The sequence below is a fragment of the Tachypleus tridentatus genome, chromosome 13 (assembly GCF_004210375.1).
Source record: "Tachypleus tridentatus isolate NWPU-2018 chromosome 13, ASM421037v1, whole genome shotgun sequence".
In the NCBI taxonomy this organism is placed as follows: domain Eukaryota; kingdom Metazoa; phylum Arthropoda; class Merostomata; order Xiphosura; family Limulidae; genus Tachypleus; species Tachypleus tridentatus.
The window spans coordinates 109,060,411-109,087,525 of NC_134837.1; the positions used below are offsets into that span (position 1 = coordinate 109,060,411).

General features: G+C 34.3%; 1 protein-coding gene across 2 annotated transcripts; it reads right to left on the minus strand.

The window, feature by feature from the left end:
- Positions 1–900: 900 nt before the first annotated feature.
- On the minus strand, positions 901–23,473 carry LOC143237826 (mitochondrial import inner membrane translocase subunit Tim22). 2 transcript variants are annotated; one of them, XM_076477464.1, is made up of 5 exons: positions 23,157–23,473; positions 19,000–19,187; positions 18,239–18,311; positions 17,068–17,152; positions 901–1,197 (listed from the first exon to the last, which is right to left on the minus strand). In XM_076477464.1, exons 1-4 carry the CDS (start codon positions 23,404–23,406, stop codon positions 17,076–17,078), a joined length of 588 nt encoding a protein of 195 aa, XP_076333579.1. In that variant the 5' UTR covers positions 23,407–23,473; the 3' UTR covers positions 901–1,197; positions 17,068–17,075. The 2 variants fall into 2 exon arrangements, with proteins under 2 accessions (XP_076333579.1, XP_076333578.1); XM_076477463.1 differs by lacking the exon at positions 901–1,197 and adding an exon at positions 16,613–16,739 and having other exon boundaries at positions 23,157–23,472.
- Positions 23,474–27,115: the final 3,642 nt, after the last annotated feature.

The window sequence follows — 27,115 nt, forward strand, 5'->3', positions numbered from 1 at the left end:
CAGCTAGTCATCACCACCCACCGCCAGCTCTTTTACTAACGAAGAGTGGAATTGACTGTCACATTATAACGCTCCCACGGCTGAAAGGGTGAACATGTTTGGTGCGACAGGCTAACTGCTGCCAGTTTATCTTTGTATGGAATAGAACGAATAACCGTTTCATTCTCCGACTACCCGAGGTGTTAGTTGAGTTGACATTTTGTGTACAAGTATCACTTTTTCAGATGGATTTATTATTATTATTATGCATTTGTATTGTCACCTGAATAACGTGTGCGGTTTTTGTCAATGACTTTTGTGTTTACAAGTTCTAACCTATTACAAGTAAGATGCCACACTTTGCTCAATTCGGCTGTTTATGTCTTTGTCTATCAGGTTGATTCATAATCTTTTATTTACTAATGCCTTTAGGTACAAGAGATATTCACGTCATCGAAATTCCTAATCTTACATATGAACGCAGCTTTGTGATCTGAGTAAGTGAATATTTTGTATCGGAACTCATTTCAGTTACATATCATTCCCAAAATAAAACCAATTTTAAGCAGCGTCACAATACCCATGCTACTCTAAACAATCTAAAATTTATTTCTGACATATTTCATTTCACATCGGCCGTATTTGTTAGTTAATATATTTAAATTCGTTATAATATAATGTAACCAACCATCTGTGTAATCATAAATGGCTTGTGAGCATCAAAATAACCATTAATAAACTAGTTAATAAACACACACCATAGAATATCTCATCTCAAGATTATCGGTGTAGCTATGCTACTTTGTTTTAGCGTGTCACTAAAGTATTTATGACTGAAATAAATATTAACGCTACCTCTCCATTACTAGAAAAGAATACGTCTTTTATTCAAATATATTCATGAAGTACTTTTCCAAATGTCCATGCAGGTCCTGCCTATAGTTATAAAATTTTCGTTTTCCAGCATAAAACTTGTGCTAGTCCTTTTATGGATTAGCATGACTTAGTAGTTTCGCGTTTTGGATTCGTAGTCGAATTGTGGTGAACTCAAGGTTAGCCCTCGTTATCCTGTTGTGTCTGAGCAAGGTACTTCACTTCACTTGTTCAAGTATACCAAACTGTATCATTAGATTCCAGCTTTCAACTGGAGGTTAACTTGCAATGGACTGACATCCAATCCATGGGGAATTGGTCATCATTCTTATCCACCTATACCACCTGAAATAACAGTTTGAAAACATTGATCCTATGTGCTTCAAAGCCGCTGCAAAAATTTAACTGAGTCATTTTAAAAAGTTAAACTACATGCTGCAACCTTTGTTCTTAATTTTCAAACTAACATGTAACCGTTTCTATGTGAACTTGCTGAAAGGCATAACCTATCCAAATAGGCAATAAAGAAACATGAACAACAAGTTTGATTTGAGATTGCATGTAGAGCATTGGTTAATGTATACACTCTGTAAGATATGGTTGTCGACATATAGGGAAATTTGAGCTTCAATGGATGATGTATTGCTTAATAATTAGAATAAATACTATAGTAACTAACTTATGACTCTTTGTGTTGGTTAGTTCTTAAGGTATTTAACTACAATTCTGTAGAAGGTTTAGGGAATAATATAAAACACGTGCGAGTCGAGGTTAGATTATGATGAGATTGTTAACCGATTAGCAAGTTTATTACAGTACTTGATCAACTGCTGCAGGTCCATTCATCTTTCACCAAGTATATTATTCTGAAATGTTCACTGTTCAGTTTTTTGTTAAAGTCTTTGCTTAGATGATTGTAAATTATGAAGTTGTTGATTCTGGTAGTTGAGGTTCGAGTATATTGCTGACCCAATATACACTTGCTTGCAGTAAGGATACAAATATTTGTATACTATCAACGATTGTTTTGAAGGAGTTATGTCTTTAAACAGGAAAAATTGCGTATGAATTTGTTCGTTTTGAAGATTACTCTTAGGATGACTTGAGGATGAGTTAATTGCAAAATGTTTTTATTTTACTTTTTCGTTTGATGCCATGGGAATGGTAAAAAATAACACCAATGCCAGAGAACATTTAGAAACGTTGCGGTTAGGAATTTTGCGGTCGTAAAACTTATTGATGCATCCAAAATTCACATGTTGATGAGCGTTAGAAAGAAGGAATTTTTAATCAAATATTTTTAACATTGATAAGTTCATCATGAAAATAACCATAAGAGCTGGTAAGTTTGTATGATCTAGGAACTAAAGTACTCATTAAATTAGTTTTGTAACAGTCAGCTTATAAACTTATTGTGCCCGAGATGGCAAAAAAATGAAAACTTCATCCAAAATACAAGTGCCAATATCTACTTAAATAGAGAAAAAAAATCGTATGTGATTCACAGTAACTATAATCAAAAGCATCCGTCACCCTCACAACCTTCCAAAAGAAAGATATAAAAAGACTGTTTAGTGTAAGTTATTATTTATTTAATTTACTGATTTCAAATTTAATGATTATTTAATTTTAATAACAAGTGTTAAAAATTATTTCAAAGCGATAGTTTTGACATGTTTCGTAACGTAGCTCTGTCCGAGTCTTGCATTGAATATGCAGTCTAATTTTCGTATTAGGTTTCACTTGTATATTAACATCACGTCACTGTAATCTTCAGTATTTTTCTCGTTCCCTTAAGTGAGTGTTGTTAACATCATAGCGTTTCGTAGTCTGTAGAAAGTTCGAGGCTTCAGTTGTGTGATATATATATTTACAGCTAGTCATTATCACCCACCGCCAACTTTTGGGCTACTCTTCTACCAACAAATATATATTTAGGCGGCCAAGTGAGCATAATCCAAGTGAAGTTCAGTCAGAAAAAGTTAGAGAGTGAAAGAAAATGTTAAGTTAGTCAGAGTGTGAGTGATTAGCTTTAACGGATGATTTATATAGTGTGTTTCACAGCTGTATTATAACAGAGATAGGGAAAAATAATCTGTCTTCTCAGTTGGATTCTAAAGTAATTGAATCAGCCTATGTGGACTTCTGACGAGAAAAAAAAAGAGAATTACTTAGAGCTCTGGAAAACACTTTGATAACCAACAAAAAGAGTTAAGTAAGCAAGTTCAGTGGGATATAATTAGCCAAATCTAGGCTGAGTTACTGGTAATTTACTCGTAACAGGCGATTTTAAAGAAGTTTAAAAAGTTAATAAAAGTGAAGATAGACTGTTAATTTAGCTGTAACGTGCAATACTTAAAGTTAGTTTCACAGTTTACCAGACCATGGAAAATAATATATCTAGTCAAAGAGTATTATAAAGTAATTGAACCAGCCTGTGTGGCTTGTTTTTATGTAAAGGATAATTATTTAAAGCTTTGAATACAATTGTGGTAACTCAGGGGTAGGTGATAAGAGTAGAGAAGAATAATTCGTTTTACCCATTAGGTTCTAAAGTAAATGAACCACACTGTATGGACTTTTGACAAGAAAAGAGGATTATTTACAATTTTAGATACAAGTGATATCCTGTAAAAATGTAATCATGAATCACTAACTGATATGTTGTAGCATAAATAATTTTTGTACATACGTTTGACTTGTTTTGAATATATTATTTTTAAACAAGTGGATTGCATGCTTATTTGTTTGTTTATGAATTTTGCACAAACCTGAACGAGGGTTATCTGCACTAACAGTCTCTAATTTAGCAGTGAAAGGCCAGAGGGAAGACAGCTAAATGTCACCACTCATCATTAACTCTTGGACTACTCTTTTACCGCTAAATAGCAGGCTTGACAGACACATTATTATGCCTCCACTGCCAAAATGGCAAGCATGTTTGGTGGGACAGGGATTCAAACTTGTGCCCCACTAATTATGAGTTAAGCATACAAACTACCTGACCATGCCAGGTAGATTGTATGCTGCACACTTTTGTTCAAATTTATTGCAAATCACAAACACCTGCTGTAAAAGAATCACAACCCATGTACAAAATCTGACACAGCACCTAGACATGTGTGTTAAGTAAACATCAGAGATGATAAGAGAATGTTCCTGCTGCACTGGATGACAACAGCCTGTAAATAATTAGTGTTAAGTTGTGGGAATTGTGCTGTGACAAAAAGGTTCATGAAAGAAACAACATTGGCAACTACAGTAGTAGTGGAGCACCACTTGAGAAAGTTTCAGTTGGTGTATTTGGTCCTCCATCAAAGAGCAACAAAATAAAAAAACCTTGATGCTGTTACTAATAAGGGTGCAGAAAGTTGTAACAAAGAAACTTATCAGTGAATTTGTTCCAAGATTTAGAACGTCTATACAACTTCACCCAGATCAAAAACAAAGGAATATGAAAAGAAAACCACCAAGTAGAAAAAGAATATATTTTAAAAAATTGTAAAGAAAGAGAAAAGAAGTTAAAGTAGGAATAAAAAAAACAGATAATAAATTTAAATTTACACAAGGATTGTGAGCAAAGATTAGTTTGATGGAAGGCAAGATACAAAATGAACATACTGAAGTTGAGAAAGCCACAGCGTATGCAGAAGTACTAGAACAGAGACATAATAAAACTACATAATCCCAGGATAAAACATGTGAAAGCTGGGCTAGCAAATGCGAGGTCAAATCCAGCCACACCTACTTAAAAATTCTGAACTCAAACATATTAATTGTGCAGTATGGAATGTTAGAACTCTTCCATTTTGTATCTTATACCACTATTTTTTTTTTTTTAATGACTGAAGGACTTTCCTTGACTACTCCAGCTACACCACTACTTGATCAAGATAATAAATTTAGGTGTCAAGTTCAGCAACAGATGAATAACATCATCCAGGAATTATGAACTCATAATATCTAACACAGTAGAAACAACTTTCTCTAAGGGAATCTAGAAGATATCAAATGGTTAGTTAAACAGCTGCTGACTCAGAATGAAAGAAGTAAACCACTTAAAAGGGCTTATTGCCAATAACAGCAAATAATAACTTTTAATTAGATAACTATTTGCTCAGGTGAGGGAGTAAGCCTCAGGGCAGAAAATGTTTCAATTGCAACTTTATTAGGACAAAGTAGCAAAAAATGAAGACAAAATTTATAATGAAATAATAATTGCTTCCAGGGAAAGAGATAAAAAAGGAATCTATTTTAAGTGTGGTAAGTATAAACATTAAATCACAGATTATGAGGGATTAGCCATTGATAATAAACCAACAAGATGATACCCTGAATATAAGAATACTTCATTTATCCCAAATAAGAAGTGCATTATTTAAAGAAACCAGATAATGAGTCAATGGATTCATTGGAGGGAAGCATTACAAAATGATTCATGATGATTCTATGGACTACTATTTACAACACAATCTAATAATGAAAAATGGGCAACTGATTCCAAGGTAATGCAAAAGCAGAGACTGATGTAAATAGCAAGTGGTCATAACATTCCAGCAAGAAAAACATTTGAAATCACCCTTATTGTGGGAAGCTTTTCTTCCCAACATGTTATGTGAATAACTGATAAAGAGGAAGAGTGAATATACATAATGGACTTCATTGAAACACACAGATATGACATTAGATTAGATTTATGATCAGTGAATCTCTGTGTACTATACAGTAGTTATACTAACACAGTCTGTACTTCAAGGATAGAATATTAGATAATGAAGACATCCAACCTAAAGTACAATAGATCATAATCAAGAAATACAAGTGATCTAAATAAGAGTCCATCCATTATGATAGTCTTTGGAAGTATTTCAGTAGGAAAACAGCCAAATGATTAGCATTAAAGAATAATTTGACAGAGATATATTAACATCCTAAATAGTCCACAGTTCCTGTTAAGACCACTTCCATAGTATCTCCAAGGATGGAGCCATCACTAGATTCCCAACCAACCTCCTAGTGAGAAGGCAACAAGTTTTGATAAAGGACAATAAGTCATCTGATCTTCATACCATGAGCCAAAGAAAATAAAACCATCAAAAATTTTTGCTGACTGAACAGTTTAGAGACAATACATTTAGACAAATTAAAGTTTTTTTTTAATTAGTAAAACAGATTGTTTTTCATTAAAATTTTGATTGTATGTTAATTCACATATTTAATGATTATAATGTTCATATTTATAAAAAATTAACTACAATTATGGAAGATTGAGTTCTTAATCCACTAAACTATACAAACTGTTATAATAATATAAAATTAGTGCATTTTATATCCATTAACATTATGTATTATTATTTCATCTCATGGATTAGATAGACATCCACTCAATTTTTATTCTAGTCAACTTTTCAATCTAATGCTTTAAAATTTCATCAATTCTCTGGAATATAAAATTTCCATTTAGTAAAAAATGCTGTTTTCAAATAAGTCACAAATCTGTATACAAATATGTATATGAACTCATATCTATATGTTCAAATCCAGTTTTATCCTCTAGTTTCATATTCTTATTTGTTGTCAATAATTTACTTGTATTACATAGAGAGAGGTGAATTTCACAAACCATGTACAGTAACGTTTTTAATTAAAGTACAACAACAACAAAAAAAAATACATATTTCTTAACTTTGTGAAAACTTGTTACTTATAAAATTACATATTTATCTTATTATAATTCTTTTCTAACTTTAATAGTAAGATTAACCTTTTACATCTAATCTTAAAACTTCTAGCACCTTCAATTTAACTAAAATAATTCCTTTAAGTATACTATTTTTTTCTGAACACAAAAGAGGTGGACATAAAATATTGCACACTTGCCTTGAAGGATCTTATTTTACAAATAATTTTGGAAGTCTCAAGTGAAAATATTCATTATAGATGAGCCACACCAGATGAAACACCAAGCAAGTGAGAGCAAGTAGGTGTAGGAAAATTTAATGTGTAGCTTAATTGGCTCATCTATAAAGATTTCATGTTTAGAAGGCTATGACAATATCCAAACATATATGAAAAGGGAAATGATTCACATTTTGTATGAATATGTACTAACTAATGATTTCATTAGGATCACACATGTACTAAGTACAAAAAGGCAAAAACTGTACTCTCCCCAAATTTCTGAGCAACACTGTAAAATCTCCAACACTTTCAAAATCCAAAAATGTCTGACTGTAGCTAAAGTGTCTTGGTTAGTGCCTTACAATTTTAAAATCATAGCAGAAATATTAATATATGATACTCTATTTATTTGAATCTGCAAGGTAGACTGATTGTGTTATGTCAGATTATTGATTAAGTTATACAAATGCAGAAATGTCATATTGTGCTTAGTCTGCTTGATATCTTTTTTTAAAGGGTATGATACTGAGAGCCCATCTAGTAGGAGTATATTTATTTATAAAATGCATTTTTTTGTCTTGGGTGTTTAAACAAATTGGTAATCACTGTTTATCAACTGTGGCATTGCAAAAATAGCAAATCACCACTGGGAAAAACTGCTATCACTATTAGCTGGTGACCAATGAAAAAAACAACAAGTGACAGATATTAAACTGTGTAAAAACTGACTTATTCTTGTCCCTAGTTTAGCATTGTAAGACTAGAAGGAAGGAAACTAATCACCACCACTTACTGCCAACCCTTGGGCTGCTACTTTTACAAATGATTAGTGGGATTGACCATCATGTTATAATGCTCTCACAAGTAAAAGAGCAAACATTTTTGGTGGGGTGGGGATTCAAACATGCGACCCACAGATTACAAATAGAGTACTCTAACCATTTTGCCATACCAGGCTTCTTTCTTAGCTTAGGATGACTTTCACCCTACTAAAATGTATACTTGTGAGCCATTATTCTATTGTTTTCATCATTAAATACATATGTATAAAAAAAGATTATGTATTAGTAATATAAATTCCTTTAATCATAATATTTTCATACCAGGTGATACTCTTGTAACCTTTTTTGAACTCTTTCCAAGAATTCAATGTCCCTCTTAAAAGAACGAGCCCAAAGCTAAGCAGATACCCTAAATGAGGCCTAATTGTACAGTAAAATTATAACTTCTTTAGCCTTACATTCAATACTTTTGTAAATCCAACTCAACTCCCCATTTTTTCTACCACTAGCAATAGTATAGATGATTTAAGAGACTAATGAATGAAAACACAAAGATCCTTTTCATTTATAGCTATGCTAAGGTTACTTCCATCAAAATTGTACTTATAATTTAAATAACGATAATCCACATGCATTTATTATAATAAAAAGCCATCTGCTAGTTATTAATCTAACTCAAAGTAACAGTATCATCACAATATGCAATACCTATCCTGTAACTTTATCCTATCAGCAAATTTAAATAATGTATTGACCATTACTTTTATCTGTTATTACTTTAAATAAAAAAAGAGCAAAGACCTTAACACTGAGCCACGAGGTATCTCTTTGTGACGTTCATTCACTCTCACTGAACTCCATTCATAACAACCATTTACTTTCTTCTCTCAAGTCATTTTTCAATCCAACATGTGATCTTACCTAACACACACACACAGATATATATATATATATACGTTTAACAACTTTTATGTGGTACCTTGTCAAATGCTTTCTGAAAATCCAGGTAACCAAAATCAACACTTTTATCCTCATCAATATAAATAGTAAAGAAATGTCAGAAGATTAGTCCCTAAATTTGAAACAGTAAAACATAGTGGAAGCAGACAGACAACATAACCAAACTTTTGTGTTGCTCTTTCCCAATGAAAAGTGGGAATGACTGTTACATTCTAACAAAAGTTAATATGTTTAATAAGGTTCCTGATCCCACTTGTTGCAAGTTAAATACCCTAACTGCAGGCCATGACAAAGTCAGGAGTGTCTGCTTTTCTCAGATGACTTAAATATAGGTCACATTTGGGGACTGTAAGAAGCCATGATGGGATGAGCTGACCAGTAGATACAGCAATGTTATCCAAGGACAGACCCAATTCATCCAACTGCCTGGATACGAAGACCAAAAGGAACAATGGCAGATCATCTGTTCTGAAAAAATATGGCCCACTGAGGAAGGAAAACACAACCCCATGTGGGATACTTTGGTTAGGAAAAAAGTTTCAAAGCATATAGTAAAGACAGTTGCAAATGGCAGAGGTGCAAAAAAGGTTTATGAGACCTGTGTATAAGCTCTGAACTGGGAAAGTGCAGAAAGCCCCAGTGCAGAGCAGAAGTCCTTGATGGTGAATGGGGTCCAGCATCTTTAAGGCAGAGAAACAGACCAGTGATCCATAGTCTAGTTTTGATTGAAAAAGAGCATGATATATCTTTAGCATAGAACATCAATCTGCTTCCCAAGTGGTGGAAGACAGAACACAGAGGATGTTCAGTGCTCTCATACATTTGACCCATATCTGCTTGATGTGTGTATGAAGGTCAGCTTTTGGTAACAAAAGTGCATGCAAATGGTTTTAGAGAGAAAGAAGTTAAAGCTGTTTGCTGTGTTGAGGTTTATGGAAAATGCCATAGCTCCATGTTGTATCATAAGCCTTTTCAATGCCAAAGAATATTGATACAAGATGTTGTCATTTGAGAAAGGCTTCTCTGACTGACATTTCAAGTTGAATCAGGTGGTCCATAGTGGAGCGCTGTTGTCAGAACCCACACTGGATGAGCACAAGGAGGTTGATTGATTTGAGGAAACAAACAAAATGAGCATTAACTTTCCTCTCTAAAGTCTTACAGAGACAGATCGTCAAAGCAACTGGATGGTAGTTTCAAGGAATCTTGGAATCCTTTCCAGGCTTAGAGAAAAGTAGGACAATAGCCTGGTGCTTGATATCAGGAAAAACATTCTTCTGCCAGATCCAGTTGAAAACAATCAGAACAGCAGCAAGAGAAGCAGGAGATAGATGGTGCAGCATTTCATTATGTACATCATCAGGTCTAACCATTGTACTGCCAGACCAATGAAGGGCCATTTTCAGTTCCACCAGTGTAAAGGGGTTATTATAGTCATAGAGACAATCAGCTTGAAAGGAAACAGGTGATCACTCTGCCCAAGTCTTGATGGCTAAAAAGGTGGAAGAAGAAGCAGAAATGCCAGATACCTGGCAAAAGCGTTCACCTAGAGCATCGACAATTCTCCAGGCATCAGCTGCTTTCTAAACATAAGAGTAAGATCGAGACGGGGACAGAATTATATTGCCCACTGACCTTTTGAATCTTTTTCCATAAGACTTTGGACCTGATGAGAGAAGAAATGCTGGTGTTGAACTTAATCCAAGAGTTCTTCTGGCTTTGATGCCCACTGAGCATTTGCACAGGCCTGCTGGAAAGTGATGAGGTGCAAGAGTGTGGGATACCTTGAAAGTATCCCAGACCCATTTTTGAGCCTTCCATGTCATGTGGCAGGCAGGATTCCACAATGGACGAGGCTCTGGGCATCAGCAACTTCCTGGCAATTAAAGAACAAGGTTGAAATGGGGCAGTAGTTACTGTCCACTGACCTTTTGATTCTTTTCCCTTATGATTTTGGGACTGGTGACGTTTGTTTTTTGAATTTTGCGCAAAACTACACAAGGACTATCTCCACGAGCTGCCCCTAATTTTGCAGTTTAAGGCTACAAGAAAGGCAGTTAGTCCTCACCACCCATTGCCAACTTTTGGGCTACTCTTTTACCAATGAATAGTGGGATTGGCCATAACAATGCCCCCACGGATGAAAGGGTGAGCCTGTTTGATGCGACAGAGATATGAACCTGTGACCCTCAGATTACAAGTCAAACACCTTAACCACCTGGCCATGTCATGCCAGGAACTGGTGACAGAAAAGACGTGAGAGGTCTATTTAATCCAAGATATCTTCTGGCTTTGACATCTGACTTGCCGAGCATGTGCCCGCTGAAATACAATGCAGTTTACAAGTGTGGTACACCAACGAAATATATCCCAAGTCTGTTTTTGAGCTTTCCTTGCCATATGACAGGCAGTATTCCATCAAAATGAGGATACCGTGGGAAACGTGTAGATGTTTTAGGAATACATTGAGCAGCTGCCTGTATAATACAGACAGTTACTGCTGCCACAAAGTCGTCTATTGGTGGCTTACAGACAATGGCAGGATCAAGTTCTGTGAGAACAGTGAAAAAGGGCCAGTTTGCTTGATCCAGCTTCCACCAGGGCACATGGGTCGGGTGGCAGAGACCATGGCCAGTCTCTCTCAAAATTATAGGAAAATGATCACTGCCTCGTGGATTATTGTCAACTCTCCATGAAAAGTGGGAGAATAGTGAAGAGGAACAAATTGAGAGATCAATAGTAGTAAAGGATTGACTAGGTGCATGAAAATAAGTATAAAAACCACTGTTGAAAGGTTGTGATCAGAGAGCATACACTCTATGGAGTGACTCCCCCCATCAATATCAGCACTTTCCCAGAGAGGGATGATGTCCTTTAAAGTCCCCCAGGATTAAAAAGGTAGATGGCAACAGTTCAATAAGAGTATCAAGGTCTGATTGATCATAGGTCTCTCCAGGCGACAGGTAGAGAGAACAAATAGTGATGGTATGACTCAAGGAAACACAGATGGCTACGGCTTCCAAGGATGTGTCGAGTCGAGTGGCAAAGACGGGGTGGGCACATGCTGATCAATCAGCAGTGCCACCCCTCCATCACACAACCTGTTATTTCTGTACAAAGAAAACCCCTGCAAGGTGACTGTATTGGCAGGTTTCAGAAATGTTTCCTGTAAGGAAAGACATGCAGGATGGTTGGAAGCAAATAGTGCTTTGATGTCATCCAGATCAGAAAGTAAACTTTGATAGTTCCATTGCATCAAGATGGTTATTTTTATTTATGTGTAGGCAAATTGGGTAGAATGCCATTCTGTTTATGACCCTGCCTTTTTTATTTATTGTCTTTATTCCAGGAAAGTCTGTCGACCTCCATGGATCCTGTCCTGGGTCGATTGGGCAGGTCTTTGTTGTTGGAAGATGATTCCAGCAACTGAGGATGTGAACAAATGATTGTTTTGCATCTTGGGGTGGCAAAAGAAGATGTGCTCAAGGAAATGCCAGTATCCAAAACCAAAGGAAGTAGATCTTGGGGTTTGCTGGAATGTATGTTAGGCACAGAGATGGGTGTTGAAGTTGATTCATTAACTTTAACCACAGAGGTCAAAAGATTTTTCATTTGGTTTCAGAAAGATTCTTTTGGAGACATCCACCTGCACTCCCACTGTAGTAGTGGAACAAAGTGCAGCAGCATATGTTCAAAATAAAGTTGTGAACAGCAACTTTCGAGCCTCAGGGTAAGTAATGTTTTGAGTCTGTTTCAAACGTTGCATCTCTTTTTCTTCCAACCATTTAGGGCAAGAATGAAAATAGGATGAGTGAGAGCCATTGCAATTGATGCAATGAGAGTGTTTCACAGTAATAGGCACAGTGGTCCTTGCCACTGCAACAAGCACATATCAGGGAACCAACACATGATGTTTTTGAATGATCAAATCACTGACACTGGAAACTTCTGAGAGAGCTTGGAATGTGTGGCTGTACCTTGCAATTAAGATATCTTGTCTTGATAGTGGCAGGTGAACATGGTGATGTAAATGTCAGAATGAGGACATTGGTTGGCATCATAGTTCCATCTTTACAAGTGGAGATACATCTCACTGCATAAACGCCTTGGGTGGAGAAACCAGTGATAATCTCTGATTAGGAGATGTTTTTCAAATCTCTCTCAACAATAACTCCTTGTGATAAATTCAAAGTAGTGTAAGGTGTAACCTCAATAGTTATATCCCCAACAGCCTTTGAGTATAAGAGGAGTTGCACTGTGTTGAGATATGGATGTTTCCACCAATATGTTACCACAGTAAAGCTTTTAACTGACTTTGGAGAGCCAGCAACTCCTTCTAGCCCATTTTGAATGAAAAAGGGAGATATCTGACCTAAAGGTTCATCTGAAAGAGAATGTAGTATAAGGTACAGATGTTGAAGATTGCTGCTCAGAATCCTCAAGACATGATCATTTACCTATGGAGTGTTTTTTCACAATTTTATTTAAGTTTTTATTTGGAGAATCCATAATAAAAAAAAAAAGAATATTTCGGTGCCCACTGATCCCACTCACCATGGAGTCCTATGAGGGGATACACTACAATGCCAAACAAGGACACTGCAGAAATGTCAGAGTTTTGTGAGCATTATACACAAACACCAGCATCAGATACAATGTCCACAACACCTGTTGAGAACATCCAACACTGGTACTTGGTTGACCCTAGCCCAAGTAAACCAGCCAGCTGACCCAAGGGGGCCACCCCAAGGCTGCCTGTCTACAGGAATTCAAGGCAAAAGTGGTGAGCTAGGGTTGGACCCCTCAACCACCATGATCCTCTCCTCCCTTTCGCTGGTCTCCACATACAGCAAACACGTGGGTGGATGTTTAGATCCCAGAGGAGGTAAACTGAAAGAACAGAACCTTCCCTGGGAGGTCCCCTCACAACATACACGAATCCACACTGAAGGAAGCAGCCAGTGGAAGTTGAAAAGAAGGGAAAAATTATTTTTAAAATCCATCTATTCTTGTGTCAAAAATAAAGGAAGTTTTATAATTGAGAACTATTTAAAATTTAGAAGTTTGTGACTGTTCCATTTCAACTTGTGGTGTAATACTGAAATGGGTGTAAAATCATTTTTACACACACACACATATATATATTTATACATGTATATATATATATAGGGAGATTTAGAAATGGTTTGCTTATGTAAGAGTTTTGTCTTTCTTGTTTTGGCCTTTAGCACTTTCTTGAACTACTTTCAATCATTATGAAGTAGCAATATTACTTCAATTTTAGTATATTTTAAACCAAAGGGAGAATTCTGAGTTTCATTTCAGAGCACCTTTAAAAAAAAGCTTATTTTTCTCATTTGTGGATATACCAGTTACACCAACAGCTTGTGGAGTCACTCTATACCTTTGATTAGATCATACGTGATCTCATGTTTGTGACTTTTGACATTTTCATTGTGTGATAAGACTTTGAAATAATCAGCAATATATTTACTCACATGTATAAGATGGTGCAAAAAACTGGAAATGTTTTTCAATCACTGTGAACCACATGTAGTGATATACACTGCTGGCCAAAATCTCAAGGCCAATAAACATATAGAAAAAATATGCATTTTGCACTGTTAGCCTCAACCACTTATATTAGTAGAGCTTCATAAGATTAAAATAAGTAAAGGGAAAATAAATATAAAAAACCTTTTTAGCATTCAATAGGAAAAATGTGAACATTTTGAAATTAGCCTAAATACTAGCTGGTCAAATGTTTAAGGCCATACTGAAATGAAGCGTCAATTGGTAAACACATAAGGAAATTTAGTTGTGTGTTCAAGCATTAGTGTTGTCGTCTCCCACTGATATCTCCTGTGCTGCATTGGGTAAAACATGGCAAAGGCTAAAAAGTTGACAGAGTGTGATCGTGGCAAAATTGTCAAGCTGCAAAAGCAAGGTCTCTCTCAATGTGCTATTGCTGGTGAGATTCAGCATAGTAAAATTGCTGTTGCAAATTTCTTAAAAGACCCTGAGGGATGCAAACGAGAATTTCAAGTGGTCGGCCCAAGAAAATTTCGACGGCGTTGAGCAGGAGGATTCGAAGGATTGTCCAGCAAGACAACATCTGATCGTTGAACCAGATTAAGGCCCTTATGAATGCAGAATGCAGCTTAAGAACAATAAGACAGCATCTACGAGAGAAAGGCTTTAACTTCTTCAGAGGCCACACTTCCTTCCACACCACAAAACAGCTCGGTTAAACTTTGCTGAGAAGCACCAAACATGGGATGTAGAAAAGTGGAAGAATGTTTTGTTCTCTGATGAGAAAAAAATTAACCTGGATGGTCCAGATGGCTTCCAATGTTACTGGCACGATAAGGATATCCCACCAGAGATATTTTCTACATGACACAGTGGAGAAGCTTCCATCATGATCTGGGGTGCTTTCTCCTTCCATGAAACAATGGAGCTTCAGGTTATACAGGGGCATTAAACAGCAGTTGGCTTTACTGGCATGTTGGAGAGAGCATCCTTATTGACTGAAGGCCCTCGCTTGTGTGGAAGTGACTGGATCTTTCAGCAGGATAACACTGCAATCCACAATGTCCGCAGGACAAAAGTCTTTTTCATGGTGAATAACATGATTCTTTTGGACTATCCAATGTGTTTGCTCAAACTGAAACCCCATTGAAAATGTTTGGGGGTGGATGGCGAGGGAAGTTTAAAGAAATGGACATCAATTCCACACAGTGCATGATCTTTGTGAAGCCATCTTCACCACTTGGAATAACATTCCAGTCAGACTTCCGCAAACGCTTATATCGACCATGCCGAAGTGATTGTTTGAGGTTATTTGCAATGATGGTCGTGCAACTCATTACTGAAACCTCTTGTTCAGCATTTCCTACCCTGTTTAGGACTTCTTTTTGATATGGTCTTAAACTTTTGACCAGCTAGTATTTAGGCTAATTTCATATTGTTCACAAATTTCCTATTAAATGCTAAAAAAGTTTTTTATTTTTATTTTCTCTTTTCTTATTTTCATCTTTCGAAGCTCTACTCAAATAAGTGGTTGAGTCTAACAATGCAAAATACATATTTTTTCCTTTATATTCATTAGCCTTAAGATATTGGCCAGCAGTGTATATATTATCATCAATTTTTTTAACATCAAATATACACACCAGATATATTATACACCAGTATAATGGTGTAGATAACTTGAAAATTATAATCACTGTTATTCCATACCATGTGTAGAATGATGTAAAAAAATTTAAATATGCTTTATTTGTTTGCTGATAAACATATCTACAGAATGGGCTATTGGTGCTGTGCCCAACACCCAGTATTTAGCAATGCAAACCTTCAGTTAGCGAGGAATCACTAGGAATGAATTAAATATGGAAGTTTTTAAGCAAAATTACTAATTAACATATCTTTAAAAATAAATACTTTAAAGGTGGAGATACATATACTTAAGAAAAAATAGTAGGTAAAAGTTTTATATAATATTTTAAAGATAAATATAAATTGTAGTTAAAAATATCTTTCCTTTGAAATAGTGAGCTTATCTGGTTTTATATTAATATTTATCATTGTTTTCATGTTTACTTTTAATGTGATAATTTTTAAAGGTTTGATGCTTGCAATTTGCCTTTCCAAGTGGTTATTGTTTTTGTAACAAACAATGTCCCCACAATGTTACTGTATTTTTGTTCCAGTTTTAATAATGCTTTATTTATTGTTGTCTCTCTATGACTATTGCCTAAAATCTCTACTTATTACCATATTTTTGTATCTTTGTTAATCCTCTGTAGTTATGATTGTATATTTTTTATCATTGCTATACTTTTATATTGTCAGGCCTCTGTAGCTTTTGTCTTATTTTAGTCGATATTCCTGTTTTTGTTTGTTTGTGAACTACTAATTCTCTGTTGTGTTATTTATATATATATATATATATATCAGCCCCCCATGCCTTTGTAGCTATAGTGTTACCAAATCTACTGGTGTGATCCTATAGATATTCTCCAATTTCTAAGGCCATTGGTATGTGTGTATATTTATCTTAATTTTTATTAACGTACTGCTGCATTATTCAGTAAACAAGAAATACCACCAACTGTAGAACTAACTACACTAAGTTAGTATGCACTTTAATACAATAAACATAGGTCTCGTACAACTATGTATTATAAAGTAATAAGAACACTCTGAAGTCTGTACAGATTGATGAACAGGATCTACAACCTGCAGAAAACAAACTTATTTTAGTGTCTCTAAAAGCATTTACAATACGTTTAAATTCAATAAAATCAAAATCAGGAAAGTCAACTCAACTGAATTTTAAGTTATATATTCCCTTTCCCTATTCTAAATGCAAGAATACACACATCTTAAAATATATTTATTTATACCTGTTTAATTCTTTTTCCTTGTATGAGGCTTGTACCACTACCACTGTACTATTGTTTTCTATAATAACTAACTTTCATATCAAAACATGCTACATAAGTTACTCCTCTTGTTTCTTTCTCCAAATATGTTTTGAAATGTTTTTACACTGAGAAACTCATACCTCTAATATCACCTAAGGTAATAATCAATGATTGTGGAAAAGGCTGCAAAACCAGCTGCTCCAACAACACCAGCTTTAATTCCAGCTAAAGAAAAATATTTGAGCTTTATTATTTAGACACACATAAGAAGACAGATCCTTTTCCTTATATTCTTAATAAAGAAAGACAACATACTCAAACTACTAAAAATTAAAGGCATAAAGTACATATTATATATAAGTAATACACACATCTTATTTGCTATAAATGATATTTAAAACCACAAATATTACCTAAAAATAAGTTTGCTTGCAAACTTTAAACTATTTTCCACACACAAAGCACAAATGTATCATTAATAATTCTTATTACTTCATGGTTAATTAATTATGATTTTGCAATATATTAAAATGAAGTAAAAATATTGAGCAATTCCTGATATAACAAGGCCTTTATTTGAAAACATTTATCTTTTCCTATGCTGCCAGTGGGAAAACAAAACAGATATATTTTACTAGGACTTGGAGCCTTGTAATTATAGTTTGATGAATAACAACATAAAATTTTGAGTTAAAGCTAAAGTTAAAAATCCTTAAAAACTCAAAGAGAAAGAATAACATGTTCTCTCAAAGTTATCCTTCCACCCAGTTAAATTATTAGCCAAAACATTAAAAACAAATATATTAAACACTGGTTGAAACACTGTGTTAACACCATCAGTTTCATTGTAAGGATACATCAGGTTTCTCTTGTGAACAGTTTCTGTAACAAAATATGATAGGATATTTTTTTTTCTTTACACTATTAAAGTTTTCCATTAATACTGCTTAAACCAACTGCTTATGCTACTTATGATTTGTCACACCATTCACTTAAGCTTTATTTCCTCTATAGGGAGCCAAAGGCTGCCTGTAGGGGTTACATTTTAATCATTCACACCACTATACAATACTATGTTGCCTATTAATCAATCAATACACTAAAATGACATCATGTAAGGGACAATTAACTTTGCAATTGGTACTGTCATGTCAGTAAAATGTGTGCATACCATGAATCATGAAAAGAATTATGCACTATGTAGGTTACAACACAGCATTACATTTGACCTTTACAGTTTCTACTTGTATTCTTTATTTACCAAATCATTGATATCAAAGGTAACTGAATAAAAAAACAGAAAACACACACCTCTAAGTCCAATAATTCCACCTGTAACAGCTCCAGCTAATGTACCATTCTTCCAGTCATTTTTAGCTCTGTGCTAAAAAGGTACATTTACATAAAATTACCGAGTGAGAAAAGCATACAAGAAAGTAGTTTTATTTCAGAGCAAGTTAGACACAAGTTAAAGGCATATAAATGAGCTGATAAAGATAAAGAGTTAAGAATTTCCAAAGAAATGAAGACAAACACAGATATGCAATAAAGCTGGTGAAAGTTTTTTAATGTAAGTTATTTTTCTCTAAATAAATAAAATCAAACAACATTTTGGTAATATTAAATTCTTCTAATTTCTAAAAATTTGAAATTAACAAATTTCATACTATCTGGTTATATATAATATATAGATTCAACATTTATAGCAATCATTGAAAGAAAGCTTAAAACCTTTAGCAAACAGAACACTCAAATAATCTGTACAAACATTTCTATTTCTTATTTAAAATGATACACAATGCTTTTTGCCAGCAAAGAATGAGCTTTATATTTTTTGATAGCCTTTCCATTGAAATATAACAAATATTAATTTTTCATAAAACTTTTTATATTGTTAAATGAGACGCTGCTTTATTTTTCTTACTGGAAATCTGTATAGGGCTAGAAAAGAAAGATTTATTAATCATTAAACAGTATTATTTTGATATATTATATACAACACTGATTCCAATATCTTCTTTACTTTGTCCATTATAATACAGTGTTTTTCAACCTATAAATGATATACTCACACTTTCAATCATGCACTCAGTTGCTGCAAACATAGCACCAATGATAGCAAAATTTTTGGCATGTGATAATGTCTTAACTTTCATATCTCGTAAAACCTGTCGAGCTGTTTGTTGTTGAGCATTGACACCAGCAATATTGGGGTCTACACTAGCAGAGAACAAACCAATAGCTCCACCAAGCCCAAAACCTACAAGAATTAAAAAGTCATTTTGAGATGATATATGTAAATGTAGTCATGAACTAAATTGAACCATATGAACCACACAGATGTATATACAGAAACCTAAATCTACATTTTAAAACAGTAATCCACAAGAATAAGCAATTAAAGTGCTAGATTAAATTAGCAAATGAAAATTTATACTAAAAGCAGATCAAATCTGTGCAAAATAAATGAAAGTTGTTTCTTCTTTGTATTTTTTTTTTTACAGTGTGGTTAGATTAGTTTTCCATATACAGTTTTACACATTAAATATGATGACTGCAATTATAAAAGTAAAACAAAATAAGCTATTTCAGTTAAAATAAACACCTCTGTAAATTACTGTTTTAATCAAACACATTTTTCAATACAAAGGTCCCAAGATATTAAGTCTATTAAAACTATGGTCTTATATTGCATATGCATAATTATTTTTTCTTTCATATGAAAGAGGTTTGTCACACTGAAGACACACCCTAAGGAACTTGTGTACAATGTCAGGAAACCTACTGAAATGGTTTAACCATCCAAAGGCATATAGAAAATGTTTAGTACATAAAAACCTTTGTAACTAAAAATTGCAGCAAATTATCTAATGAAGAGAAATCAATATAGAACTTTATATAACTCTCAGCACAAAGCTGTAAATGCATGTAATATAAAATCCTTCAAGGCTTTCCTTTCAAACTGACCCTTGAGAAAAAGTAAATAAAAATTAAACCCACTTTTCATTTTTATTTCCCTCTTAAAATGTTGATCTGGTTCCCATTTCTGTTGATAACAAATTATTTTATAGGCTGACTACTCTGTTTAAAAACCAAAACCTATCTTATATAGAAGCAAGTCTGCATCATTTCTAGGAGCCAAGTGTGCCTAAATTAATTTCACTACTGTTTGTACCAAGAAATAATGGCTGTCTGTGCCTCCATTATCCACTTTTTTTTTCTTTTCTCCAAGTTTCTCAAAGTAATTGTTTTATTTCAATTCTAGGCAACAAATTACGTTTTTGAGAAAGTTTCACTAAGAAATTAATTCTGGTAGCAAAATTTCAGGTGTGGTTTCCATGTGCAGAATCAGGAGTGCATTCAAACTGTCAGTTGGCCAGTTCAACACCTAGCCTTGTGTGTGTGTGTGCATTTTCTTATAGCAAAGCCACATTGGGCTATCTGCTAAGCCCACTGAGGGGAATCAAACCCCTAATTTTAGCATTGTAAACCCATAGACTTACTGCTGCACTAGCAAGAGACAACCTAGCCTTGTGTCTTATTTTGAGCTGTTAAGACAAGAATACAAAATATCTGTAGCTCTGTGAACTTTATTTAATTAATAATTAAAATTGTAGTGTACAGAAACATATAATGTATCCATTAAAATTTTACTCAAATTCACCTGTTGTCTGCTGTTCTATGCAGCACAGCAGGCATCCTTTAATGACAAATGCATGTTTAGGTTGTGTTGGGATGTCATCCAGTTACACACAGCCCTCTTCCCTACAGATAACTGGTATTTTCAGTCTGTTTTAACAAATACTTTTTGCAATACTTTTGAAGTATAGGCTTTTACTAATTTTTGACTAAATTTTCATAAGCATTTATAGGACGTGAATGCACTTCTGTGTCTGTAGCAGAAAACTGTCAAATTTAAGGAGCTATTCAAGTCTATGTAAGTGATTGAATTTAACTAAAATGAGAACAATCAAAAGAGAATGAATTATAGGTGAAGAAGTGTAATTTAACTGGTGTATCTCACAAAATTTTTAGAAACTGAGCATTACTGAATGACACTTGACTTTTTTGATTAACAACTTTCATAAGTTTTCATGATAATGTAATTAAATGTGACTCTCTTCTAAAACAAAGAACTTAAATATATTGAAAAATGTTACTTAGATTAAACAATAAGTTAACTAATGAGTTGCACCTGTTCCTTGATTATTCACTATTTCTGTAATCTCTGATGTTTTGCTTTCCCTGGGCAAGTGCATACAGTTGAGGCACCATAGTATATTTATTTACTTTCACAGCAATGAGTTCATGTCAAAAATCACAGGATTTCAACAAACACTTGAACTGTAGTCCTGTCTGAGTTTAAACATTTCAAAGATTGGTTAAAATGAAGGAAAGAAGAAAACAAAATGGTGCAGAATTAGTAATGTGTTGTAAAACCACACATCATTTGCAGTTCCTAGGATATGATATGAGTTAAAAGATATTCTAACTGACCATTATTTTTTATTGACTTATGTTTTTAGATATTTAGGCAAACTAAACAACACAATATCCAGATATTGAATCTGCAGTGATATCAATACCTCGTTGGATTATCGTCTAGCACAGCATCCACCAACCAATTGGAAAACACAACTGTAATGCTGACAATGAACCATCTTCATTCTCATCTAGTAATCCTGTTCCTGTGGCACCTCAATATAAGCATGGTCTCTTGACACCTGATCTATATAATCTAAAGGAATTTGTTGCATCTCATTTACAGCATTGGAATTTATTAGATTCAGATTGAAGAGCTTCTATTTATTGAAACCACCATCAAAGTCTTACTTCTCACTGCAAAATGCAAGATATTTTGTATTTCTGTACAAATGTTGATATACTAATGGAAAATTAGGCAATGAATATCATCCTCAAAAATGGAGACTTTAATCGAGTAATCTATAGTTGGCCTGAAAGCCATAATTTTGCACAATGGGAACACTAAGCCATTGATTCTTATTGCTCAAGTTGTGAACATTAATGAAACTTAAAGCATGAAGATTATACTTGACATCTTCACATATGATCACCAAAGGTGGAACATATCTGGTAATCTAAATGTTACGGCACTCCTGCTAGAGTTGCAGAGTGGGTATACTAAACATTGTAAAATTTAAACTTCAACCCTCACCTCACCCATTTTTTCTTCATACTTTTAACACTATAAATAATAGCAATTAAGTTTATTCTTGAATAGTTTGTTTATCTTTAAAATGGTTATATAACCAGGGATTATATTATTTATGACAATCACCTTCTGAGTTTTGGGCATTATGTTTGCAAGCCCAAATGTGTACTGTTATTTATTCAATACTTATTGATTTGCATTTGCAGGAAAGAGAAATCTTTGTCTAAAACACTATCTGTTGCATTTATTGTGGTCATTAACATCATTAGACTAATGATAATACTAATGAACTTCTTTCAGTACATGACAAAGTAAAGGGTTTGGGAAGCTTGATTACAGTTTTTAGAATTTCAACATTCTCTGGAACCCATAAATAAATATATAAGATGTCTTTAAAAACTCTGCTGGTCATAACAATAGAGAATACAAGTTTAAGACAAGGGAAACAGACACAATTCCAGTTAAGGCAGCATTACTTTTTTAATCAAAAATAGTATGCCAATAGAATCACTTGCTTTCAGGTGTGTGGTAGAACATGTAATAATGAAATAATTTAAGAGGAGTTTGGAACAGTGCTATTATTTTGGAGATCAGGTTCAGATATAGAAAAAAAAATGTAATGTAGTTTAGAAAACGATAGATGTATAAAATGAGTTTGTGTGGTGCAGACGGGCTAAATGCCTGTGTTAGTTTTAGTATTATTTTGTTCATTTATTAAATTTTATGCAAAGCTATTTTAAAATCTACCTGCATTAGCCATCCCTAATTTAAAAGTGACTGACTCGAGGGAAGGCAGCTAGTCAACATCACTGATCTCTAACTCTTGGGATACTCTTGGATTAACTGACCATTATGACGACCACATAGCTGAAATGGTTATTACGCTTCATTACTGATCTACACTCGCGACCGACCTAACCACTAAGCCATGAAAAGCACCTACATGGATTGTCCCAAACGGCGAAACATTCATCATGGATTAAATTAAAACACATGCAACATTTTTCTGTCTGAACTCAACTAGTACAACTTAGCTAACATGGTATCACTGCTTACCTAGAACACAACTCATTACAGTTTTAAACATGCAACTCTCAAAGGCAGCTTCAACCATGACTTCTTCCTTCGTTTTGAAACGATGTGGTCCAATACCAGTTGGAATGATAAGATTTTCTCTTGGTTTTTTATTTGGACCTATCAAAATATTTGTTAATTCGGACAGACTTATATTCTGTGTATTTTGTTGATCATCTTGTAACTTTAAAATAGACTCTCCCAAATTTCCACTGGCAGAACTTCTTTCCATACTTCCGACCCTACTCACACTAAGTCAATGTAAAAGTACCTACCTCGAACGAGGGCAAGAAAATAAAATAATAGAGGGCAATATTGCTCCATGCACTAACCTATATCTTCTATATAACACTAAAATAAAATTGGAAAATGAAAATTAAAGGATGAGCGAATGAGGGTTGACCTTGTTCTTACGTATAGTTCTCAAGATATGTGTGTGTTTATACTTTATGTTAATTTATATTACACAAACATCAACTTGAAAGTTATAAATTTCATAATTTTGTGTATAAGAAAGTGGCTGGCCTCCACAAGCTCGGCAGTAAGTCTAAAGGTTTATAACACTGAAAATCGGGTTCCGATACCCTTGATTTGACATAATATTATGTAGCTTTGCGCTTAACAACAAACAAGCAAAGAAAAATGATGGTAGCTAAAAGATGGAATTAATTTTTTTTTTATTTTAAGAAAAATGTCATTTTCTAAAGTGTTGTTTTGGTAGTTTCACATTATTTGAAATATTAAAATTCTAACTGGGATCAGAAGCGGAGAATAGATAACTCAAAAGAATACATATTATTGTACCGTATTCCATCGTTTAACGGATTAGTTTGGATCATTTGATAAAAGTAGTGCCAAATCCAGTTCACATAACGATAACTAATTAGTTTATTTTTTCTGTAATGTTTACTACACACTACGTTCATTTTGACACATGTTATTAGCTTAAGTTGAAACAAAATATTTCAACAGAAAATATCTCGTCCAGTCTCCCCTAATGAGAAAGCAATAAGTTTACTTACTACGCATTATCCGAGGTTCTTTTACTCACAGTGGAGACAACAGATAGCCAAATATTGCTTTTTTTCTAAAAATAGCCAACTAATCTCGTATAACTTACAAATAAACTTTCTTATGGAACTTCACAGTTAATTGATGCAATAGGTGAGATAACTCTCACTACTAAGACTGATTTGAATGAGCACTTCTCATAATTCTCAAAGAGTCTTCACACAGTGATTACTCGTATTTATAATATACTCTTGTTTCTCTAAATTCCACAACATTTCTTGATTATTACGTTATCACGAACTTTTAGGTATTCTAAGTCTACTTGTATGAACGATTTAGAAATAGCGTCAACATCATGCTTAAAAGCTCCATGTACAAATTTCCTTGTTAAGTTGTAAGTATGCCTGATTCACAGATAAACTTACTTATAGAATTTATTTACCCATCAGACTATTGACTTAATAGATCCAATAACTTCTAAATATGAATACTGAACTGAGTCACTTATGAAATGTTTCACAAAAAATCTTTAACTGTAAATTCATTAATCACTACTAATCACGAGTAAGTCATACTTAAAAAAAAAAAAACCGACGTTTCCATATTAGACAAAATATCTTGATCATTAAATTATCATCTTTAACACTGCACTAGAGCAAACAACTAAATTAAAATGTTGAAAATATAGCTTATAACACTGCTCCTTCCTGGATAGTGAAATATCTCGAATAATCTTAACAACAAAAAAAGCAGTCCACTAAACTGTCCATTCATCAAATCTTATCGTGTATTTTTTTTCTCCAATGGCTATGGCACGTGCATAAAGTTATAGTGTATCAGGTCATCCCTTAAGTAATATCCAATTTTAGGTTCAGAAAAGAGAAAGAATTTCAAACGCTTTTAATGTTATTTAGTCAATAATGTATGTTCCATTATTATTAATTACTTCCTGCCAACGATTCACAAGCTTCTGAATGCCACTTCTATAAAATTCTTGGGGTTTTGGATGAAAAAATGAAGAGAAGGTAGTTTTGACATTTTCGTGTGTTCTAAGCTCTTTTCCATCAAGATAGTTCTGCAAATTTCGGAAGAGATGAAAATCAGATGGAGCAAGATCTGAAAGAATAAGGATGATGTGGAAGTTTTTCCCAGTCTAGCTCTTCAATCTTTGCAGATGTGATCCTCACTGTATAGGGCCATGCATTATCCTGATGTAACACAACACCTTTACGACTGATCAAAGCAGGGCTCTTTTCTGTCAATGCAACGTTCAAGCGCTGTAACTGTTGACAGAGAAGTCTGATGTAATCGTTACATTGAGTAGCAGCAACTCAAAGTTGATCGCATCAACAAGATCCCACCAAACGCTTAACAAGACTTTCCTAGGGTCGAGGTCCGTTTTGGGCTGTGCTTTAACCAGTTTACCTGCACTGAGATATCGTCTGCGGCGCTCAACATTTTAAAAAATATCCATTTTTCATTTCCAGTCACTAATCTTGTTCTAAGGTTGGCTTCTATCAAATCATGGAGGACCCATTTTCCAAGTTTTGACACCTTTCCAAACTGTTGCAGATGACGGTGAACTGTTGAATGGGTTGAATTAAGCTTCTGTGATAGTTCTTCAACTGTTACAGCCACAATCTTTATAAAGTGCAGGTAGCAGCAAGTCATCATTAAACTCAACAGGATGACCTGAATGTGGCGCATCACTTAAGCTGTAATCACCTGATTTGAACTTCTGAAACCACCTTCGACATTTTCTTTCACTGAGAGACTCTGCACCATAAACACCTTGAATGTTTTGTGTGGTTTCTGCTGCACTATTGTCTTTTTTAAACTCATAAAACATCATATGCCTAATATGTTCCTCATACACCTCCATCTTCATAAGGGTTCATTTGATTAATGATCTAAAAAAGTGGAGTTGGGTTAGTTTCTTTTATTTGTCTGAACATTTTTATGATGGATATTTTTTAAAATGTTGAGCGCCGCAGACAATATCTCAGTGCAGGTAAACTGGTTAAAGCACAGCCCAAAACGGACCTCGACCCTAGAAAAGTCTTGTTAAGCGTTTGGTGGGATCTTGTTGATGCGATCCACTTTGAGTTGCTGCTACTCAATGTAACGATTACATCAGACTTTTCTGTCAACAGTTACAGCGCTTGAACGTTGCATTGACAGAAAAGAGCCCTGCTTTGATCAGTCGTAAAGGTGTTGTGTTACATCAGGATAATGCATGTGTGTTTTACTACATATTTTAGTCATTAAAGCCTTCTACAAAGACAGAAATGATGATGCACGTATGGGATGATTTGACAGTTTATTTTCATTACTATGTAGCTGGTCGTCTAACTAATCCTATAAGTTCGCTTAGACTATCATCACAGACTGTGTGCGTGCGTGTATGTGTTTGTGTGTGTGTGTTTTAATAGCAAAGAAGACACATCGGGCTATCTGCTGAGTTTACCGAGAGGAATCGAGCCTCTGATTTTAGCGTTGTAAATTCGTAGACTTACCGCTGTATCAGCGGGGGATGTCGTCAGAAAGATAATTGATGTTTCAGTACTACTAAACCTGATTCATGATGGTGCCTTCAGTTGTTTATTTACCACATTATGGATTCAAGATCCAGTCATAACTTTGAGAAATTCCTTGAAAACCATACACGTACCTTGCCTTAACTTAATTCTTGCATCATTGTTAATTATGGCGTCAGTAAATTCGAATTAGTTTATTTACTCTACGTGTGCTTCAGACTATGTTCACTTTGACATAAGATGCACACTTAAATTTAAACACAGTGTTTCAATTGAGCATTTTTCACTAATTCTATGAACATCTCAGAATCAGGTTTACCTACAGAATTTCCCGGCTAATCGATCGAGTAACTAAAGAGATATAATAACTCTTATTACTAGTACTGATCTAAA

Coding starts and splice junctions, on each gene's coding strand:
- LOC143237826 (XM_076477464.1), bottom strand. CDS start 23,406: ATGGAAAGAAGTTCTGCCAGTGGAAATTTGGGAGAGTCTATTTTAAAG. Junction 19,188..23,156: donor TGTAATGAGTTGTGTTCTAG/GTAAGCAGTGAT, acceptor TAATTCTTGTAG/GTTTTGGGCTTGGTGGAGCT. Junction 18,312..18,999: donor CTGAGTGCATGATTGAAAGT/GTGAGTATATCA, acceptor GTACCTTTTTAG/CACAGAGCTAAAAATGACTG.